Source organism: Leuciscus leuciscus (genome assembly GCF_965113295.1).
Source record: "Leuciscus leuciscus genome assembly, chromosome: 15".
NCBI classification, from domain to species: domain Eukaryota; kingdom Metazoa; phylum Chordata; class Actinopteri; order Cypriniformes; family Leuciscidae; genus Leuciscus; species Leuciscus leuciscus.
This window is the reverse complement of record NC_138739.1, coordinates 21,523,055-21,543,321: the sequence shown is the minus strand read 5'-3', so window position 1 is coordinate 21,543,321 and position 20,267 is coordinate 21,523,055. Positions and strand designations below refer to the sequence as shown.

The window sequence follows — 20,267 nt, the reverse complement described above, 5'->3', positions numbered from 1 at the left end:
TCATCGAGCTCACGCTGCAGTCCTAAGCAACACCCGTGTGCAGCCTCCTCCCATCCATGCACCTGCCATCTGACCGTTGTTACCGTGATGACTCGACTAGGCCCATACACGCCCTGTCGACTCATCAAAAGGGGGACTGTAACGGAGAGCAGATCACCAGTCTGCATGGTGATTTAATTAGATTAATTAATGCAGGCTAAATCTACAAAAAACCCTGTCTCGCTCTGACTCAAGCTATTCTCACATTCCAAAGCACTCTCATTTACGACACCTCTGTTGTTTTGAGATTGCTCAGCGCAAGACGTGCAGCCCAAACGGCGCCGAAAAATGGTGTAAATCACCATTTTCCCTCTCACTCTACATGATCTCTTACGTCTAAACCAACAGAGACCGTCTGTTTATGGCCGGGAGAGCCTAACGCTGACCAATGAGAGCGATCCCGAAAGCACTCCCCCCTAGGGAGTCCCTCGGACACTGATTTACACATAGACACTAATTAACTCTTCACAACAATAAAACAGTGTTGTAGAGACCAGATGCCCAAAACATGTGGTCTCTGCCGAGTACATCAATCCAAAAAGCCGAACGCACGCACACACATAAGACTCACCCGCAGCGCCGGGGACAAGAGTTCAGCGGGCGGGTATGAACTTTCAAGACGCACTCACATACACACACACAGAAACACACGCAGGTCCCACCACGTGGGACTAAAATCCTTGTATGAAATATTTTAAATGTATTTTCTTGATGTGTGTCTGACCCCCTTGTCCCAAATATTATGCCTATGTAGTTTGTTGACCTGTAATCACTCTGTGGTGCCCACAATCACAAGAAATTCTGTACCTCCTTGATTTTAGATCTTAGAACTGTCATTCGCGGTATTGCCGTGTTCCACAGACCCCAACGATGCTGAATCTTTAACACAAAATATCAGAGAATGCATTGTTTGTTAAATACCAGTGTTACTAAGTTATGGACGAATTCATCGTTTCAAAACCCCGCGGAAAGGGGGGCGTATAGACCTCGAAACGTCAGGAGGTGGGCCCATACGTTGTTAAAGACGATTGGCCCACGTACGTGAGGGAGGCGTGAGTTTAGCCCTTTAAAATTTCGCGCCCCTCTCCTCTCGATGCAGTCCGCCAGAGAGAGAAAGACGACACGCCTCCTTCCCTCAAGGAAGCTTCGCTCGCTTTTATTTTCCTTTTTATTTCCAAGTCTTTTCTTAGAACTACTATTACTAAGTGATAGTCTGCTGAAACCAACCCACGAACTGACTTAAGGCTAAGATAATCTTTGCTGAGTTTTCGCTCGCTTCAAGTCGCCATAGCAACCAGAACGCTGTGACCACGTGATCCAGGGGCCTTTATCCAACACACACACCGAAGGCCGATCTTCCAAACAGAGTAACGTAGATCTTTTAAATTTGCAATCTGAAGGAAATGCTGTTTAAAGTTGTCTAAATATTACTAAGAAACGTTGGGGTTTTGTGGTGAATGACTAAAACTGTTTCTATCTCTCTCTCTAAATTCTCTTTCACACACACAAACATACACGTTCACACACACACATACTCTCACCCACGTGTGCCGAGATAAACACACTGCCACGTGCTCACGGAGCCGTCGGCAAACCCCTCTCAACATCTCACACGCTGTTTCTCTCTCTCTCTCTCTCTCTCTCTCTCTCTCTCTCCCAATCTCTCTCCCTTCCTCTCTCTCAAACCATTTTATTTTGTTGTATTTCTGTATTACGATCGTTATATTGCCTGTTTTGTTTATGCATTTTTACTCCTGCGTGATTTAAAATAATTGTGTAATCGCTAGCTTGTTTAAATAAACTTTGTTAAATCATTTGAATTAAGTTTGCCTGTTTTGTTTCAAATTCTGAGTCCCTGAGTAGTGCAGATTTTACCTTATAAGCTCTACGATTGGTTTTATTCTTAAAAGAAACCTAAATTTGTCTAAAACACGAAGATAATTATCTTCTTTGTGGCCACAAGAAAGTGTTATCTATCAGTGTTAAAGACGCCCGATTTCTGTTCCTAAATCATACATTCGGTCCGCTGGACCGGACCGGGCTGTATGATAAAAGAACCTTCTTCAACTTCTACCTCAAATTCCCCCAAATTGAGTAAATTCTACCCGTCTCTATCAGTGATTATTACAAGTAATTGTGTGATCGCTGATACAAGCCGAGGTTTTGACCTATTCCCTATTTTGAATAAATTAATTTATGGAAGCAACAGATGCATATTCACATTGATGAATATTACCGCTAATTTGAGCTGATTAATTCCCCAACACAAAGTCATTGTTGTTACACATTTCAGCACGAAATCAACATTTCAGTTAATTTTTATTAACTGAAATCACGTAGCCAATCTTTTGCAGTTTATTAATACACGTCGAAATCACTGGTTAGAAACAAATGATTCGCAAACGTTTCGATGCTTTAGTAAGTATTGGCGTTTCGAAAGTGCCAATTTGATAGGCTAGTTGTTATTAGAGGTATTTTTGTAACGTGACTCACATTCAAAACTGAACACAGCAGCACACATTTAGAGACGGATTCTCTTAATAATGATGAACAACACTGTGAAGAGTCTCTGCTGAACAGTGGCGGAGCCAGAGGGGGGTCCGGGGTGGCACTGGACACCCCTGACATGCGATTGGCCACCCCAACATTTTATTTGCTACTGGCAGTTGCTGATGCTGATTTTAAAAATAAATTAATTACGTTCGCCGGCAGCCCGTTTTCAAACAGACGAGCAGAGGACGAGAGATGGTTGCCAGATACCGAACTTCACTGAATAAGAAAACATCATATTTGAAGTAAGTTTTTAAGGTTTAGCATCAGGGTGGTTTGCTCCGAATAGCCTACATTAGGCCTAATACACGCATATACAGTACCTTGCCGTGTGTACGTTACAGTATACAAATGTTCTAGCTAATGTGAGGATAGGAGATCAAAACGCAGGCAAAGAAGAGCAGAAACAAGCGATATCATGATGCGATCACTATAGGACTCGAAGCTTTATGGGTGTAGGGTGTTGATGGACTCGATCTACTGTGTTTTGATCATCATTATGAATCTGATCTAGATGTAGTCTTTGATAAAAATGCGATTTTCTCAGCTTTTTGCTCATGTTGCTTTTTATGAAACTTGCCAACATTCAAGTGTTGATAAAAAAAAAGACGCACGAAGCTAGAATAAAACATTATTTTTTTGTTTTTGTTTTAAAGCACAGGGTCATTTCTTTCTTTTGGTATGTTCAGGTATTCATACAACAAAATATTCAGGTATCCTCATTATGTCCTGAGTAAGGAAAAAAAGTCCAGAAGAATCCCATTAGGGGAAAGTTTCGAAAACTGTTTCTGGGGATTCACTTTTTATTTTACCTGCCTTTAGTCTTCTGCATTCTTCTTACCATTGTCTCCTGTTCTTCCCTCAGACTCATCACCCAGAAACAGTCCCACGGGCCCAGCCCCAAACCCCATCTCTTAAAAATTAATAAAGGCTGGTTTAAAGTACTTCTTCCTGCCTCTATGTATTAATACTCATGGGTAGCCGTAATGGGTTCCATTCAGACCTTAACATTAAGTATTTTACTGTTATGTGTCAACAAGCTTCAACAAGACATGTTCACCTGGCTAGACCCAATGTTTAGATCTGTTGTGGTATTTATGCAAATTAGCACATACATAATTATATTATGCACCGTTTGTCCATCTTAACAAACAATTAAAAAAAACTTGGAATACATTTTTTGTTTGTCTTGATGTAAGTAATCAACTCAGTAATTTTCACGGTGATATCTAAAGGTTAAAACTTTTACCCCATTCACGTGAGAGAAAGAATGAATAGGCGTATGAATAGGCTATATTTGGGTCTTTTTCGAAACTTTCCCCTAATGGGATTCTTTGGGATTTTTTTTCCTTACTCAGGACATATTGAGGATACAAAATCAGTTGAGTTTGCTTCTGTTGCAATTTGTTCAAGGTTGACCCCCATTTTGTCTTAAAATGACTGGACTAACAGGCCGATCAGGTGCAAACAGACCCCAGCCCTTGCATCACCACTGGCTATAGTCAGTGTGGTCAGACTTCAGGACCAGGAACAGGTCAGAGCATCTACCAGACACAGGCAGTCAATCACATACCCAAGGAATTTAAGTTGAGATGATTTTGCCAGATTAAAAGGATAGTTCACCCAAAAATGAACACAAAAAAATTATTATAAATTAAATAATTATAATTAGAAAGAATTATTATAAATTATTATAAAGAAAGAATTATGTTGTATTAAATCTTCCTAAGATAAGATTTTATATTGATGGGCAATAAAATTGTTTACATTTTTCAAGGACAGGTCTGCTTGATGCCTGCTATATCTAATTAAAAACAACAAAACATTTTTGTAAATGTGAGGGTTTTTTTTGTAAATAAACGCAGCAGTTCATAACAGACATGCGGTATCTTATCTCCTTGGTGCTTCAGCTTTGTTTTCTGCAAATATTTTGGATGTTCAACACTTATAGACAAACAGAGTGACACAATTCCTTCCACAAGCTTTTCCACTGTGCGTGTGTGTACTGTGTACTAGAGGTCTTCTCGGGTCCTAAAAACTGTAAGGGAGCGCGGGGCACAACCTAAAGCCTTGTTTATACTCGACGCAGCCGCAAGATCGCGAGGCGCGCGCGGCAAAAATGACGTCATTGCGGAGTGGGCGGTCTCGCGCGTTGGGTTCGCAAGACCCAATTTCGCCTGGCGGTGTGCACGGCACTTTTTGTAACATCGCGCGCGGCGCCGCATCCGAAGATGAACGATTTCGAGGCGACTTTGTCCGAGCTGGTACGTCTGTACCAGCATGTTTATGATCCTTCCATGCGGGACCATAGAGACAGTCAGATGGCACAGAATTCCTGGAGGGAAATTGCGAAGATGTTGGGGAAGGAAGACGTATTTTGTCGAAAAGTTTGGAAAAATCTTCGAGACAAATTTGTCAAAGCCAAGTTTTAGCTGACATGCTTGCAAAAGTGGACCCAAGGAAGAAGCTTGATGTAAAGTTCAAGCTGAATCAGGTCCTTTTTGATGCACTGAGGGACAACGATGCATAGACTTTGTTTGCCATTACACACATTACAAAGTACTTAGAATTTTAAATAATACACAATAGATAATTTTTTTTTAATTCATTTACAAAAGAGATTTGTATTTATAGTTTGCTGTGAAATAAAAACAAAAACTAAAGATTTTATTTTGTGTTTGCATTTATAAATGTCTTCATAAATAAAAGTGAGGCAGTACACTGATGGTAACAGACAGTGATTAACCTCATTCTTTTGTCTCTATACACATAGAAACATTTACATTGATGGCGACCAATAAAAGCCTCTCATTTTGTGAATAGAAACACATTTCTATTAAGCACCCAGTTTGCACTTGTCTAAAGTAACTGCTTACAGTAGCAGAAGTTTGCCCTGCTGATAAAATTAAAGTTTAAACACTCTTCAATAAGGCTTCAGCTTGTAGTTTTGTATTACAAACTCAGTTACTGTAAATGCTATATTAACAAAAAATAAAAACGTATATTTTTATTAACATTGCCAAAGAGTAAAAAGGTAACGCATGTTTTTATGTTAGTTAATGCCACATGACTACATTAGTCAACATTTTAAGTGGATCTTAAAAGTTTATCAAAGTTGTCTTAAGACAGCAACAGGTATCATTCAAAAATAATTGTAGAATTTTGATGAAAGGTTTTGATCCACGCAAACTACTTCTTCACTGCTGTTTCCCGGTGGTTTAGAGGTAAATTACTCCGAGTCGCCCCCTGTCGTTTCAAAGAATAACACAACGGCGCGCGCGTCAAGTATAAATGCCTCGTCCGTCTGGAGAGGTGCGCGCGCGGTCTGCGGTGACTCGCGCTCTTGCGGCTGCGTCGAGTATAAACAAGGCTAGTTGTAACACGCTTGTTTTAAATACTTCCGCACATGCTTGGATGACGAAACTTTGTGTATTTACTAGTTGCCATATCAACACTATATAGAAAAAAAAATTCCGCCAAAATTTTTTTTTTTTTTGGAAGATATCCATAGACATTTATTAAACCATAGCAAAAGTAAATTTCTTACTTAAGTTAATTTTTCATCTCTATTTTTTGTGTTTATTTAAAATAAGACAAATCTGATATTATTTTAATCTCCAAGATGTTATTTAACAGTTGAGATAGTTCTTTAATGCTTAGCTAACTAGCAGAAGACACTAGCAGGGTTTAAATCCCAGTTGCGCAGGCGGGGGCATGTTGTAACACTGCGTTACAATGTGCCCCTATTAGAAATATGCTATTATATTCTATACTTTTATTCATTTTATTGGGAAAACGTGAGAAAAAGGTGAATAAAGACTGAGAGTCAATGTTCAGAAATGACTAATTATTTATTTGTTTTGAACTATGTTGTAAAGCTTTGTTTTCATGTGTTCGTAGTCAAAACTCAAAAATGTGTTTATATTTAATTATAAAAAATTGCCATTATTTTATATGAAAAAGTTTTTTAATTGTATTTTATTTAGAAAATATTTTAGTTTGTTTTGAATATATTTTTTATTAGATCAGATAACATTTTAAGCTGTCATATGTTATGTTACAATGTGCCCCACCTATGGGGCATGTTGTCACATTTCACTTCCATTCTTTCGGGGTATGTCAAGAAAAAAGCAGCCTATATACTGTATTAATAAAACAAAACCACATAATTGTACATGTGGGAAATTAATGTGGGAAAAAATAAATACTCTGAACCATAAGTAGATTTACACAAACTGAGAAAGTCAAAAAGCGTTAGGTTGTGCCCCGCTCTCCCCTACCCGACCCGGATCGACCCGAATCACTACTTACCCGAACCCGACGTGCATAAATTAATTTTTTTTCAAGAAAAACCCGACCCGAGACAGACCCGATAAAATTAGACCCGAGTCCGACCCGACCTGACGCCATATCCTTTAGAACCCGACTGGACCCGAACGTAAACGGCATTTACATTGTGCACAGCCTGCAGCCCTGCGTTTCTTAAAAATGCACTTAACATAGACGCGCAAGTAGGCCTACGCGCCGAAGTGATAAAATGTCAATCACACATCACGGTAACCCATTACATCCTATAAAATTTGACATAATGTTAGGCCTATTTACCGGACCATACGATGATTAACATTAGAACCACCACAGGGTAAAATTTACCGATGGCTGTTTTTCAAATGTAGCCTATAACAGATTTTCAATAAAATATCCAAAGTCTCCCAGTCATTGACTTTTACTAAAATTGTGTTATTTAGCCTACAATCCCGTTGTTAAAAAGTTGTTTAGATAAAACCAGATTAAAAACAAGGCATTAGAACCGCCATAGCAGGTCAAATTTACCATGTAGGCATGTCTTTATTTTTGCAACTTTTCTTTATTTGAGCAACGTGTCTGCTTACTGTAAACAGTCACACAACGCACGTTCAAAATAAGATGTTTTAGCCTAGGCTACTCATAAATGTTCAAACTTTGGATTAATTATTAAAACAATTTTTGCAATGTTTATCGTTTATTGTTTGCTGCTATTTATTCAAGTCTGCCAGTTTCCTGAAGAAAATTCCGATCTATGATGTAGCCTAATGAATACTTTTTTTTTCTGATTTCCCCAAGGGGTTGTTCTGTTATTCAAATTATAAATTATATAACTAAGCAAATTAATAACTGAGTAAATAAATGCGGAGGCAACCGTGCTTATAGCCCATTGCACGTAGAAGCGCGGATTCGCTCTCTCACTTAGAAAAAGTGAGAGAACGGTGTCATAGAGTTGTTTTAAATAATGCAATTTTGTTAAATGCCCAACATAGTTTGGGTCTTCTCGGGTCCATTTGGAAAAAGCATATTTATTTTAAATTAGCCGAGACCCGAGGCCACTATACCGAACCCGACCCGTGTCCGAGACATTCGTCTGAGTTTTGGACCCGAAACCGCTCGGGTTTTCGGATCCAAGTGGACTGGTGAAGACCTCTACTGTGTACCCCCGAAAGTAGCAGTGGCCACCCCCTGGCCACCCCCTGTATAAAACTCTACCCGCCACTGCTGCTGAAGGCGGCAACAGGCAGACAAAAACATGAGGAAAACCAATAACCTGTTTATTAAAGTCAACCTATTAGGCTATTGATACTACATTTTTTAAAGATTGTTGATCATTGAAGTCCAATAAATGTACAAACATATATTTAGCACGTTTTATAAAACGGTTATTTCCAATCCTTGATTCTGATTGGTCAATAGCTGCACTACACAACACCCCAAGCAACCACTCTTAGCAATTTATGTTTGATCTCATTGATATTGTTCATTGAAGCTAGAGAAGAGTGTGAGAGATCGAGTAAGCGAGTGTACCTGCATTTACAGTAGATATGGCATTTTCCTTCAGATCAGTCCTATATTCATAATAAAAAAAATCCGTTTGAATGTCCGCTGCGATATCTTGTCCTTTTAACAGTTAAGGGGTTGTCCCGTGCCCTAGGCATTTGCAGAGAATGTCTAATATGGCGAGAAGTTTCACTCTCACTACACTTCCGGCTTCTGAACTGGTTGCAGTTCCACTCTGATTCCATATGAGGGCGCTCACAGGACGAGTGCAGAATGAATGGAGGTCAATGGCGGTATACCCCTCAAAATCCACTTTTCTCAGGATATAATTTTTTGTCTAGTCATTTGAATGTTGTATTCGAAAGGAGATGCAAAGAAATTACACATTGCTGGGTGTTAGATTTTTTAGAGTCACTTATTTGATTTAAAAAAGTCTTTCAAAATGTCAATGACGTCAGAATGCTGACGTCATTAGCAGAATGCTAGCGTGTTATGGGCAACAACAACTCAACCTGTAAGAAATCAAAACGACATAAGTACTCGTTCATTCAACTTTCGACCTAAAACCCATGTTGAACTTGCAAAATCTACAATCACATCTGAGATTTCTCAACGGCAATCGGGTGAAAGAGACAAATTTAGCCGTCTAGCCCCATTGACTCCCATTCATTTTGCACTCATGGCGAGCGCCCCCAGTGGAACTCTGGTGGTACTACAACCAAAATTCGGTACAATAGGGCTTAATAGGGAGTGGACAGGCTCTCCGTAGACGGGCTCTGGCATTTGTTAGTTGCGTCTTGCTTTTCCGTGTTCACAAGTTTGGGTCCTTTCAATGTAAAAGTCTTCTCTACTGGCAGACTCACTCATAAACAGTTTTTGCCGCCATCTAATGGCGAAATAATGTATGTAACGTCTGTTGATGTTTTTCAACACTATTTTTTTTTTTTTCAGCGGAAGGAAGGCTTTTAGTGATTTTACTTCATGAAAGTTGCATAGATAGGCTACATATTTTTTGGCTTTAATATTTGTATTGTGTGGTGGTAACTGTTTTATAAAAGCAATAAGGTACAGCACAGCCTCTTGTACCTTATTGCTTACATAATAATGTTTGCATGTGTGTGAATAATTGTAACTGGACAATAATGGTCCTGGGCAGGCCTTTGAATAGTCAGATGAGTCAGAAGATGAACACTCGTTTATATCCGTTTTGAGGCGAGTAGAATCAGCAGACAATGCAAGTTGGACAATGATATTTGTGGATAAAGGAATAACAATTTTATTAAATTATTAATTGATGAAACAAATACAAAAAGCATAAGGATGAGTGAATGACAAGTGTAACGTCATTCTAAGTTTAGCATCTGCACGTGGTTTCATCATAAGTGTAATTGAGAGTAGGCCTATACTGCAAGATAACAAACAAACAAGTTAAAGATAGATATGGGCCTTTCTTGAAAGAAAGTCAAGTGTGTGAAGCTTGTTTGTGGTTACACAAGTTTCTTTGCCCTGTTTCAGTCATCTAGAAATACTTTTACACCTCCACAAATCAAGAAAATATGCTAATTGATGCATAAACATCTGATATGAAGCAGACTAGTTGAAACATAATGCAATAATCAAAAGGCAATCAAACATGATATGTATGATAATGGAAATTAAAAATTATAAGCACACTAAATTATATAAAAGAGGGTATTAAATGCATAAAAAAAATAACAATACTTGTTTTGTATTTTCCAATTAATTTAATCTCTTTTAATTCAGTAAATGTAAAAAAAAAAACTTTATATCATATTTTAATCAACATAGACAGTAACACTGAATCTCTTGTATGAAGTTCCTCGATGTTGCTGATGATCTGTAGTTTATAAAGTCCGGTGTGTTCAGATCGTCTCGGTTACATATGGTAACCCTCGTTCCCTGAGGGAGGGAACGGAGACGTACGTCATGGTGAACGACGAATAGGAATCTCGCTAGAGAGGCCAATCTACTTCGAGTGAAACTAAAACAAGCCAATACACATTGGCGTGCAATCATTTGCATCAGCTGCGCAGCCTCACAGCGCGGGTATTTAACGAGCAGCTGGTGCGATTGCACTTGAGTTGTTTTTGCTGAGGAGCCAAGCCTGAAAAGCTGGTCACCCCGGCGGGTAGCAGCAGATGTGGCGACGGGACGTATGTCTCCGTTCCCTCCCTCAGGGAACGAGGGTTACCATATGTAACCGAGAGCCCCGAGCGCCACAGCTGCTGCACCCCATCCAGCGCCCTGTGTAAGCCTCCACACCTTCTTGCCTGGAAGGACGATAGGAGAGGGCTTACATCGAGAGTATCCGTCACTGTTGTTCCGTGATAACCCATACAGTGAGATATTGGATAACACTGGGAAAGCGTGCCCGAACTGAGGGAGGGGAACGCTGCGGGAGCCACATTCTTAAGGAGATTTATGTGGGAATGGACATATGGACTAACCCGAGGGTTGTACTGCATATGAGTAATGGGTGACTTAGCCCTAGGGAAAGACACGGGCTTCCATTTAGGAGCAGCCGTGGAGAATATACACATATGGGATCCCCGTAGGGTCACACATATGGGACCCAGCCTAGACCCGGTTCTCAAGGATTCAGCGGATAAAGGCCTGGCACCGGACACTCCGCCATGTCCGGGCCCGAGGGTGTTTGGAGGACTAAACAGGTTTTGACTCTGGAGTAATAAGGGTGCACAGTAGGATGCAGCAAGTCGACAGAGCCGGTACTCACAGTGCTTCTACCCGTTTAGGGTGAGAACACGGAAGGACACGGGCTCTACCCGTAGGCTATAGAACCTAGCGAACGTGTTAGGTGTCGCCCAGCCCGCAGCTCTACAGATATCTGTTAGCGAGGAGCCATGTGCCAGCGCCCAGGAGGATGCAACGCCTCTCGTGGAGTGTGCATGCAACCTGAGCGGGCAGGGCACGCCTTGAGCTTGGTAAGCCAAGGCGATGGCATCGACTATCCAGTGGGCCATCCTCTGCTTGGAGACAGCCTTTCCCTTCTGCTGGCCTCCGAAACAGACAAAGAGCTGGTCTGAGGTCCTGATGCTTTGAGTTCTGTCCACGTACATACGCAGAGCGCGAACGGGACAGAGCAAAGCCAGGGCTGGGTCTGCCTCCTCCAGGGGCAGCGCTTGCAGGTTCACTACCTGATCTCTAAAGGGAGTGGTAGGAACCTTGGGCACATAGCCAGGCCGGGGTCTCAGTACAACATGGTTGTCACCCGGCCCGAACTCTAGGCACGATTCGTAGACCGAAAATGCTTGCAGGTCCCCTACCCTCTTGATCGAGGCCAGTGCAATCAGCAGCAAAGTCTTCAAGGAGAGAAGCTTTAAGTCTGCTGACTGCAAAGGCTCAAAGGGAGCATCCTGAAGTGCTCGAAGCACCAGGGAAAGGTCCCAAGAGGGTATGGAGGGAGGACGAGGAGGATTTAATCGTCTCGCCCCCCTAAGGAACCTGACGCCCAGGTCGTGCTTTCCTACTGTTTTGCCATCTATGTGGTCATGAAATGCTGAAATAGCAGCAGCATGTACTTTAAGGGTGGAGGGAGACAGCCTTCGCTCCAGCCCTTGCTGCAAGAAGGAAAGCACTGACCCTATCGAACATCTTCGGGGGTCCTCTCTACGGGAGGAACACCAATCGACTAACAGGTTCCACTTCAAGGCGTACGCATGTCTCGTAGACGGCGCTCGCGCAGAAGTGATGGTGTTAAGTACCTCTGGGGGTAAGTCACCTAGAACCTCCACGTCCCGTCCAGGGACCAGACATGGAGTTTCCAGAGGTCCGGACGCGGGTGCCATAGGGTGCCCGTCTCTGAGTCAGAAGATCCTTCCTCAGAGGAATGGGCCAGGGAGGGACTGTCACGAGGAGCATGAGTTCTGGGAACCAAGTCCGGGTGGGCCAATAGGGAGCCACCAGAAGGACCTGCTCCTCGTCCTCCCTGACTTTGCACAGGGTCTGTGCAAGTAGGCTCACTGGGGGAAATGCATATTTGCGGAGGCCCCGGGGCCAGCTGTGTGCCAGTGCACCCGTGCCGAGTGTTCCCTCGGTCAGGGAGTAAAACAACTGGCACTGGGAGGTCTCTGAGGAGGCAAACAGGTCTACCTGAGCCTCTCAGAACTCTCTCCAGATCAGCTGAACCGCCTGCCACACGGTTGAGCACACCAGGGACATACATGGCTCGAAGTGACCTCAGATGCTTCTGACTCCAAAGGAGGAGATGGCCGGCGAGTTGCGACATGCGACGGGAGCGTAGACCACCTTGACGGTTGATGTACGCAACGGTCGCAGTGTTGTCCGTACGGACCAGCACGTCTCTGCCCTGATGCGGCCTTTTTAAGCGGCTCAGAGCGAGACATACTGCAAGCAACTCGAGGCAGTTGATGTGCCAATGCAGTTGGGGGCCCGTCCACACCCCTGATACTGCATACGTGGCACCCCAGCCGGTGGCAGAGGCATCTGTGAACACCACAGCATGCCTGGACACCTGTTCCAAGGGGACTCCTGCCCGAAGGAACGAGGGGTCTGACCACGGACTGAAGGTCTGGTGGCACTCCGGTGTGATTGCCACCTGGTGAGTGCCGTGATGCCACGCCCATCTCGTGACTCGGCCGTGAAGCCAGTGCTGAAGCGGTCTCATATGAAGCAGCCCGAGCGGAGCTACCGCTGCTGCCGCTGCCATATGCCCCAGGAGCCTCTGAAAGAATTTCAGTGGGACCGCCGTCCTACCTTTGAACGTGTTCAAGCAGTTCAGCACCGACTGAGCGCGTTGCTCTGTGAGGCACGCTGTCTGTGCGACCGAATCCAACTCCATACCGAGAAAAGAGATCCTCTGCACGGGGGCGAGTTTGCTCTTTTCCCAGTTGACCTGAAGGCCCAGCTGGCTGAGGTGCCTGAGCACGAGGTCCCTGTGTTCGCATAACTGATCTTGAGAGTGTGCTAGTATGAGCCAGTCGTCGAGATAGTTGAGAATGCGAACGCCCTGTTCTCTCATGGGAACAAGGGCCCCCTCCGTGACTTTCGTGAAGACACGGGGAGACAGGGCCAGCCCGAAGAGCAGGACCTTGTACTGATATGCTCGACCCTCGAACGCAAAGCGCAGAAACGGCCTGTGTCGAGGAAGAATCGAGACATGAAAGTACGCGTCCTTCAAGTCGATCGCTGCAAACCAATCTTGGGGACGGATGCATTCAAAAATGCGTTTCTGCGTGAGCATTTTGAATGGTAGCTTGTGAAGGCTCCGATTCAAAACTCGCAGGTCCAAGATCGGTCGCAACCCACCACCATTTCTTGGGTACAATGAAGTAGGGACTGTAGTGCCCTGACCTCATATCGGCTGGAGGGACCGGCTCTATCGCGTCCTTCGCCAGTAGGACTGCGATCTCCGCGCGCAAGACATGGGCATCAGCTGCTCTCACTGTAGTGGAGTGGATGGCCCGAAACTTGGGGGGACGCCGGGCGAACTGAATCGCATAGCCGAGCCTGATGGTCCGAATGAGCCAGCGAGACGGACTGGGGAGCGCTAGCCAGTCCTAGGGCCGCTTGTTTCTGGCTTTGCCGCCCTTCTTAGCGGGGTCCTGGATGGGCGGGGCGGCCCGCCTGTGACTGGCTCCACGGCGCCGTTTAGGAGGCTGCTGCGGCGGCGCGGGAGCAGGGGCAGACGCAGGAGGCCACCCTCTGCGACGAGCAGACTGAGGGGCCGCAGGCGGTGGGGTGGAGGCAGCAGCTGGCCGCCGCGGCAGGATATGTTTGATGGCCTCATTCTGCTTTTGTACAGCCGAGAACTGCTGGGCGAAGTTCTCGACCGCGTCGCCGAAGAGGCCGGTCTGGGACACGGGGGAGTTAAGGAACCGGAGCTTGTCGGTCTCCCTCATGTCGACCAGACACAGCCAGAGATGGCGTTCTTGGACCACCAAGGTGGACATCGCATGACCCACCGACCACGCGGTCACCTTCGTCGCACGAAGCGTGAGGTCCGTCGCGATGCGAAGTTCCTGATGAACTTGGGGATCGTGACCACCCTCGTGCAGGTCCTTCAGTGCCTTGGCCTGATGGACCTGCAGCAACGCCATAGCGTGCATGGCAGAGGCAGCTTCCCCACAGGCCTTGTAAGCCTTGCCGGTTAAATCCGACGAGTACTTACAGGCCCGGGAAGGAAGACACAGTTCTCCACGCCAAGTGGAGTTAGGGCACAGTTGCATAGCAACGGCCCGTTCCACTGGCGGGATACGCGTGTATCCCTTGGCCGCCCCGCCATCAAGGGTGGTGAGGGAGGAGGAGCCACCGGGACGGTTTCTGGCAGTGAAAGGTGCCGTCCATGTCCCCGTAAGCTCCTCATGCACTTCCGGGAAGAAAGGCACTGGGGTGGGTTGCTGACTACCAGCACGCGCCACCCCGAGATACCAATCGTCCAACCTCGAGGGTTCAGGACACGGTGGAGGATTCCACACAAGCCCGACCCCGTTGGCGGCCCGGGAAAGCATGGCCATCATCTCCGGGTCCGTCTCAGGCACCGCTGGCATACCCAAAGGAGGCAGCAGTGCCGAGTCGTCATCCGCAGAGAAGTCTGACCCACCATCCGATGCAGCGATCGACATCTGATCTTCACAGGGAGCCCCAAAAGAGACAACCGGTACACACCGCGAGGATGGTCCAGCTTTCTCCAATGGGGGCTCAACTGGCTGCGGAGCGAGAGAGGGGTGAGGGCTCCTAGGGGGTTGGTTCCCCGATATCCTCAGGTCACCCATGTCACTGCCCGAAGCAACCCTCTGAGGAGGATTGGGTCGAGGCAGAGGCACGGGGACTCCGCCCCTTTGCAGGAACGTGAGTCTCGACCGCAGCTCCGCGATGGTCATCTTCCCACAATGGGTACATGACTCATCCACAAACGCCGCCTCAGCGTGTTTAATGCCCAGACACACGAGGCAACGTTTGTGACCATCCCGTGAACCCAGGTAACGACCGCATCCAGAAACACACAGATAGAAAGTCATCTTTAAAAAGACGCTCTCTATCTGTGTAAGCTCTTTTAGGGACTGCTCTCACTGGTACTGAAACACGCAGGGGAACAGTCACTGCGAACACAGACAGGAATGTGCACCTGTCTGTACGCTGTCTCTCTCTCTTGCTGGCTCTTACCAGCTGTAAGAACAGCTTTTGAGCGCTCTAATGGCGCACCTTACCAGCTGTTATAACAGCTTTTTTGTTTGCTCGGTATGTAAAACAAAACAAAAAAGACAGAGAAAAAGAAGAGAGAAAGAAAGAAGACTGCTCGCGCTGCCGTGCTGTAACGCCCGCACCGGGAAGGAGAGGTCCGAAAAAGGCTTGTCTTTGAAGTCACTCTGTGTAGAACGCATCGAAGTGCTTGGCTCCGAAGCAAAAAGCTGAAGTGCAATCGCACCAGCTGCTCGTTAAAAACCCGCGCTGCGAGGCTGCGCAGCTGATGCAAATGATTGCACACCAATGTGTATTGGCTTGTTTTAGTTTCACTCGAAGTAGATTGGCCTCTCTAGCGAGATTCCTATTCGTCGTTCACCACGAAGTACGTCGTAGTGACCGGACGATAGGGACCTGATGTTTCTGATGGTCAGAGATTCAGTATGACTGTCTATCTGGAGTCTGTTTTTGAATTTCACATTACTGTTATGAATATTAATGATCTGAGAGATGATCAGTGACTGGTGTCAGATCTGAAGAAGGTAGATGATCTCTGTGTATTCTGACATGCTTTCCTGATCTAAAACACACACACATGGAGATTTTCAGTGTTTTTAACATTAATATATGATATTTCATCAGGTAACATTTCACACTGATATATTTTCTATTCTATATTAAGCATAATTTTCATTTTAGAACTATTACAATTTTTCAAAATTAAATTTAGGCTCTAAGTTGTAAAACTAATTTGCATAAAAATAGTGTTTTTTTTTCTTTCTTGTCAGTTAATATAGTGATACTTGCCCTCTGTTTTTTCTCAATTTGCATTTCTTGCAGCAACAGTAAAACACACACGCAGAAATGAACAGCAGAAGCGCACAAACTACTGTTATAATGAATATCGAATGAGATGAAGTCGGTTCTGTATTAAAGAAAGAGAAAATGGTCAATCCTTTCAATCAGACTTCATATAGACACAATATGAACTGCACATTTATAAAGAAAATATGTTGAAAACGTACCTACACATGTGTGACAGAGTTGACTGATGTCCAGATGTGTGGTCTGGTTTCTGATGGGATTGTAGATCACACAGCTGTAGGTGTTTTTATCCTGATATTCCACCTCCAGAGGTAGAGAGAGACTGATGCTGAGATCAGACACACTGATGCTGGACAATACACTGATTCCTTTGTACCAGGAGAGAGTCACATGACTCGCATTCAACACTAAACACACCAGTGAACATCTGGACACTGATGAACGTTCAGATGATGATGATGATGGACAGTTTGAAGAGTTACTGGTGATGACAGGAGTCTGTAGAGGAGCTGGAAAACATGGAAATGTTTCAGGTCAGGAGCAGCATGTTCATTTAATAATCATCCCAGCAATCACAAAACATAAACATCTGTATATCTCCAACCCTCAATCACCCTACACCAGCCCACTATCTTGATTTCTTGATCAACACTTAATTTTACTCACCATACACAGTAACACTGAAACTTTTGTGTGTGATACTTTTGCTGAAGATGCTCAGTTTATAAAGTCCAGAGTCTGTGGTTCTGATGTTTCTGATGGTCAGAGATCCAGTTTGACTGTCTATCTGGAGTCTGTCTCCAAATGTCACATTACTGTTAAACATATCAATGATCCGCTTATGGATTTCAGCTATACGTATCTCTGAACTGTCATGTCTATAAGCCCACAGTATCTGATCTCTCTGTACTTTAATATCAGTGTTTAGAGTGACAGAATCTCCCTCAGTCACTGACACTGACTTCACTTCATCTGAACCAGCGCCAAACACACCTAAACAAGATATAAAAAATATATAATTATCAGACAGAGACTTTATATAATCTCATTTCCTGTTTAATCATTTAGCCTACTTCTAAAAGGTAAAAAAAAATTCTCTCTTGTAAAAATGTATTTGTGTTTAAATAAATGATCTAGACTACTGCTGATTAAAAGTGTTAAGAGTTTCTCACCACTCAGAACAAACAGGATCAGAACACACAGATGAGAAGACATCGTGACAGAAACAAACGTCCAGCCGAGTGTCTCTTCAGACACAGAAGAGCAACTTCCTGATTAAAAAGTTCAGCTACTTCCAAAGTCTAAACTGCTAAATCAAAAGCAAGCTGGTTTTAGTAGTCTCTCGCTCTCCAGATAAAGTTCAATGTATTCATTTTCTTCCTCTTAATATTTCAGAAACTCTCACTGTTTATTTCATAAACAAATGTTCCATCATCACAACATCATTCTGGATTCCTCTTCATCAGAAAACTCTCATTTCATGTTTCTAAGTCCAAGAGGTTCTCAGAAGGTTTGTTTGTGGTTGTGAGAATAAACTGCATGTCTCACACTCTCATGAACACAAACACACATTAACTGAACATCCGGCCAGTACATTAAACCACAAGCCTTCAGTTCAAACACATTTACTGACCTAAATAACACAAGAGCTGACTCTAAAACATGTGCTGGATCACACACACAATATAATGATGAATGTCTTTCAAACGTTTCAAATAAGTGATTGAAATACTGATTGGCTGAACGTTAAATATTAAATTAAATAATGATATATATATATATATATATATATATATATATATATATATATATATATATATATATTATAAACACATACACATGAGAAATCAAAGGTTTATTGATTTAATTTAGTGTCTATGACACATTTTTAGTACAATTATAGTAGGCAGATTCATCTGTTGGCACCAAATTACATGATGAACACATTTCATTTCATTTCATTATATCAAATGCATTTGACATTTTTATGTTAATTCATTCATCTTGTAACCTGAAGACCTTGTTAAACTGCATGATGGTTTTGGTGAAATGAGTGTTGAATGAGGAATTATGATCAGTGACTGGTGTTAGATCTGAGATTATCTGTGTGTTTTCTGACAGGCTCTTCTGATCTACACACACACATACACACAGATTTTCAGTTTATTTGACATCAGATGCTGCTTTCTGCCATTTCACTCTGATATCATATATTTTAGATTATATAATGAGCATATTTCAATTTCAAAATTAAAATAGTTCAAAATAACATTTTGGTTCTTAATTAAATTTTTTTTTTTTGGGATATAAGAGTTATTTTAATGTCCTGTCACATGCAGAAATGAGCAGCGGCACACAAACAACTGTTATAATGAAATATGAATCCTGTAACATTTCTGTAATAAAGAGAAAACACCAGTGAACATCTGGACTCTGAAGATCTCCCTGATGATGATGATGATGATGATGATGAAGAGTCTGAATAGTTATTTTAGCATCAGAGTTAGAGTGACAGAATCTCCATCACTGACACTGACTTCACTTCATCTGTATCACAAAACACACATGAAGAACATATAAAAGTTTTCCAGACACATAATTATATACAGAGATGATCTATTAAACAAAATCTGTCAGTAAACATTCCACATATACTAATAAACAGTGTAGAAGTGATTTCTATTTACTCACGGCACAGGTCGAACAGCTTTACTCAACTTCAACAGAAAACTCAGAGCCGATCTTTCACACACACTGATGTTCTCATTATGAGGTTATATGTGGTTGAGAAAACAAACACCACATTTCACACACACACACACACACACACACACACACACACACACACACACACACACACACACACACACACACACACACACACACACACACACACACACACACACACACACACACACACACACACCTTTAACTACACATCTACACAAGAGAATAAACCACATTCATTGAGCTCAGAGAGCAAGAACGGCAAAAGACATTTGAAGACTGATGGTCATTCATCGCTGTTGTGACACTGACCTCTGCTGGTGGAAATGAGTTATTGGATGTGACAAGTTCTCAATAGATTTCAACATAGATTTCTAGTGGCTTCAACAAGAGCTAATCATATTCACTAAATAATTTTCAGCTCTTTATTACTCTTCGCTCCAACATAAGATTGGAAAATAACAATAACGTAATCAGTACAGAGAAAATGTTTCAGAATAAGAGTTTATTTCCCGTCAAATATATAAACATACCTAGCCTGGATGCCAGGCGAACTATACATTAATTCACCTGAACTGGGTTTGCCATATTAAAATTACTCGTAAACTGGAGATATTTATTCAGATATTAGTGGCGTTTATCATATTTTATTTTAAGGATATTGTCTTTTGTAAAGCTCAGGAGTAAAATTATTCAGTCAAAGGCCCTCTTTTTAAAACTCGTGAAAAATGTTGTTTTGTCCCAGAGACAGTTGAATCTCTTCAATGAAGTTCTTTAACCACAGTTTTTTCACCCCCACGGCTTGTTCATAAAGTCCAGTGTTACGGCCCTGTCTTCTACTTTCTACCTGTTGGGGGCAGTATGACATCGGAATGTGTTTTTTAATTATTTTTTTATTTTTATAAAAAATCTCTGGAATACATCACTTAAAGGGATACTTCACCTCTGGAAAGATGAATGTGTATTTAAAATAGGTCATTTACAGTGAGGAAAATAAGTATTTGAACACCCTGCTATTTTGCAAGTTCTCCCACTTAGAAATCATGGAGGTAACTTTAGGAGACATTGAATACAAAATATCGCTTTATGCTGATGACATATTACTGTTGACTCTAATATCACCAAACCAGAGAATT

At 43.0% G+C, this 20,267-nt stretch overlaps 2 protein-coding genes across 6 annotated transcripts in view; both read right to left on the bottom strand.

The window, feature by feature from the left end:
• Window positions 1–8,534, bottom strand: part of LOC309475633 (uncharacterized protein) — an 80,652-nt gene extending 72,118 nt beyond the window's left edge. The window contains exon 1 of the mRNA XM_082138508.1: window positions 8,425–8,534. The gene's annotated coding sequence lies outside the window, so the exon portion shown is untranslated. The remainder of the gene's footprint in view (window positions 1–8,424) is intronic.
• LOC309475638 (CD48 antigen-like) overlaps window positions 1–17,923 on the bottom strand; it is a 97,380-nt gene extending 79,457 nt beyond the window's left edge. Inside the window, exons 1-5 of one of the 5 annotated variants that reach the window (XM_082138523.1) lie at window positions 17,577–17,920; window positions 17,071–17,397; window positions 16,605–16,913; window positions 16,383–16,504; window positions 15,538–16,154 (exon numbers count right to left, since the gene is read on the bottom strand). In XM_082138523.1, the coding sequence (XP_081994649.1) occupies window positions 16,107–16,154; window positions 16,383–16,504; window positions 16,605–16,913; window positions 17,071–17,397; window positions 17,577–17,619 (849 nt within the window). In that variant the 5' untranslated portion in view covers window positions 17,620–17,920 and the 3' untranslated portion in view covers window positions 15,538–16,106. Of the gene's footprint in view, window positions 1–15,537; window positions 16,160–16,382; window positions 16,505–16,604; window positions 16,914–17,070; window positions 17,398–17,576 lie in introns of those variants that run through there. The other 4 variants (XM_082138525.1, XM_082138520.1, XM_082138521.1 and 1 more) reach the window with 4 other exon arrangements.
• Window positions 17,924–20,267: the final 2,344 nt, after the last annotated feature.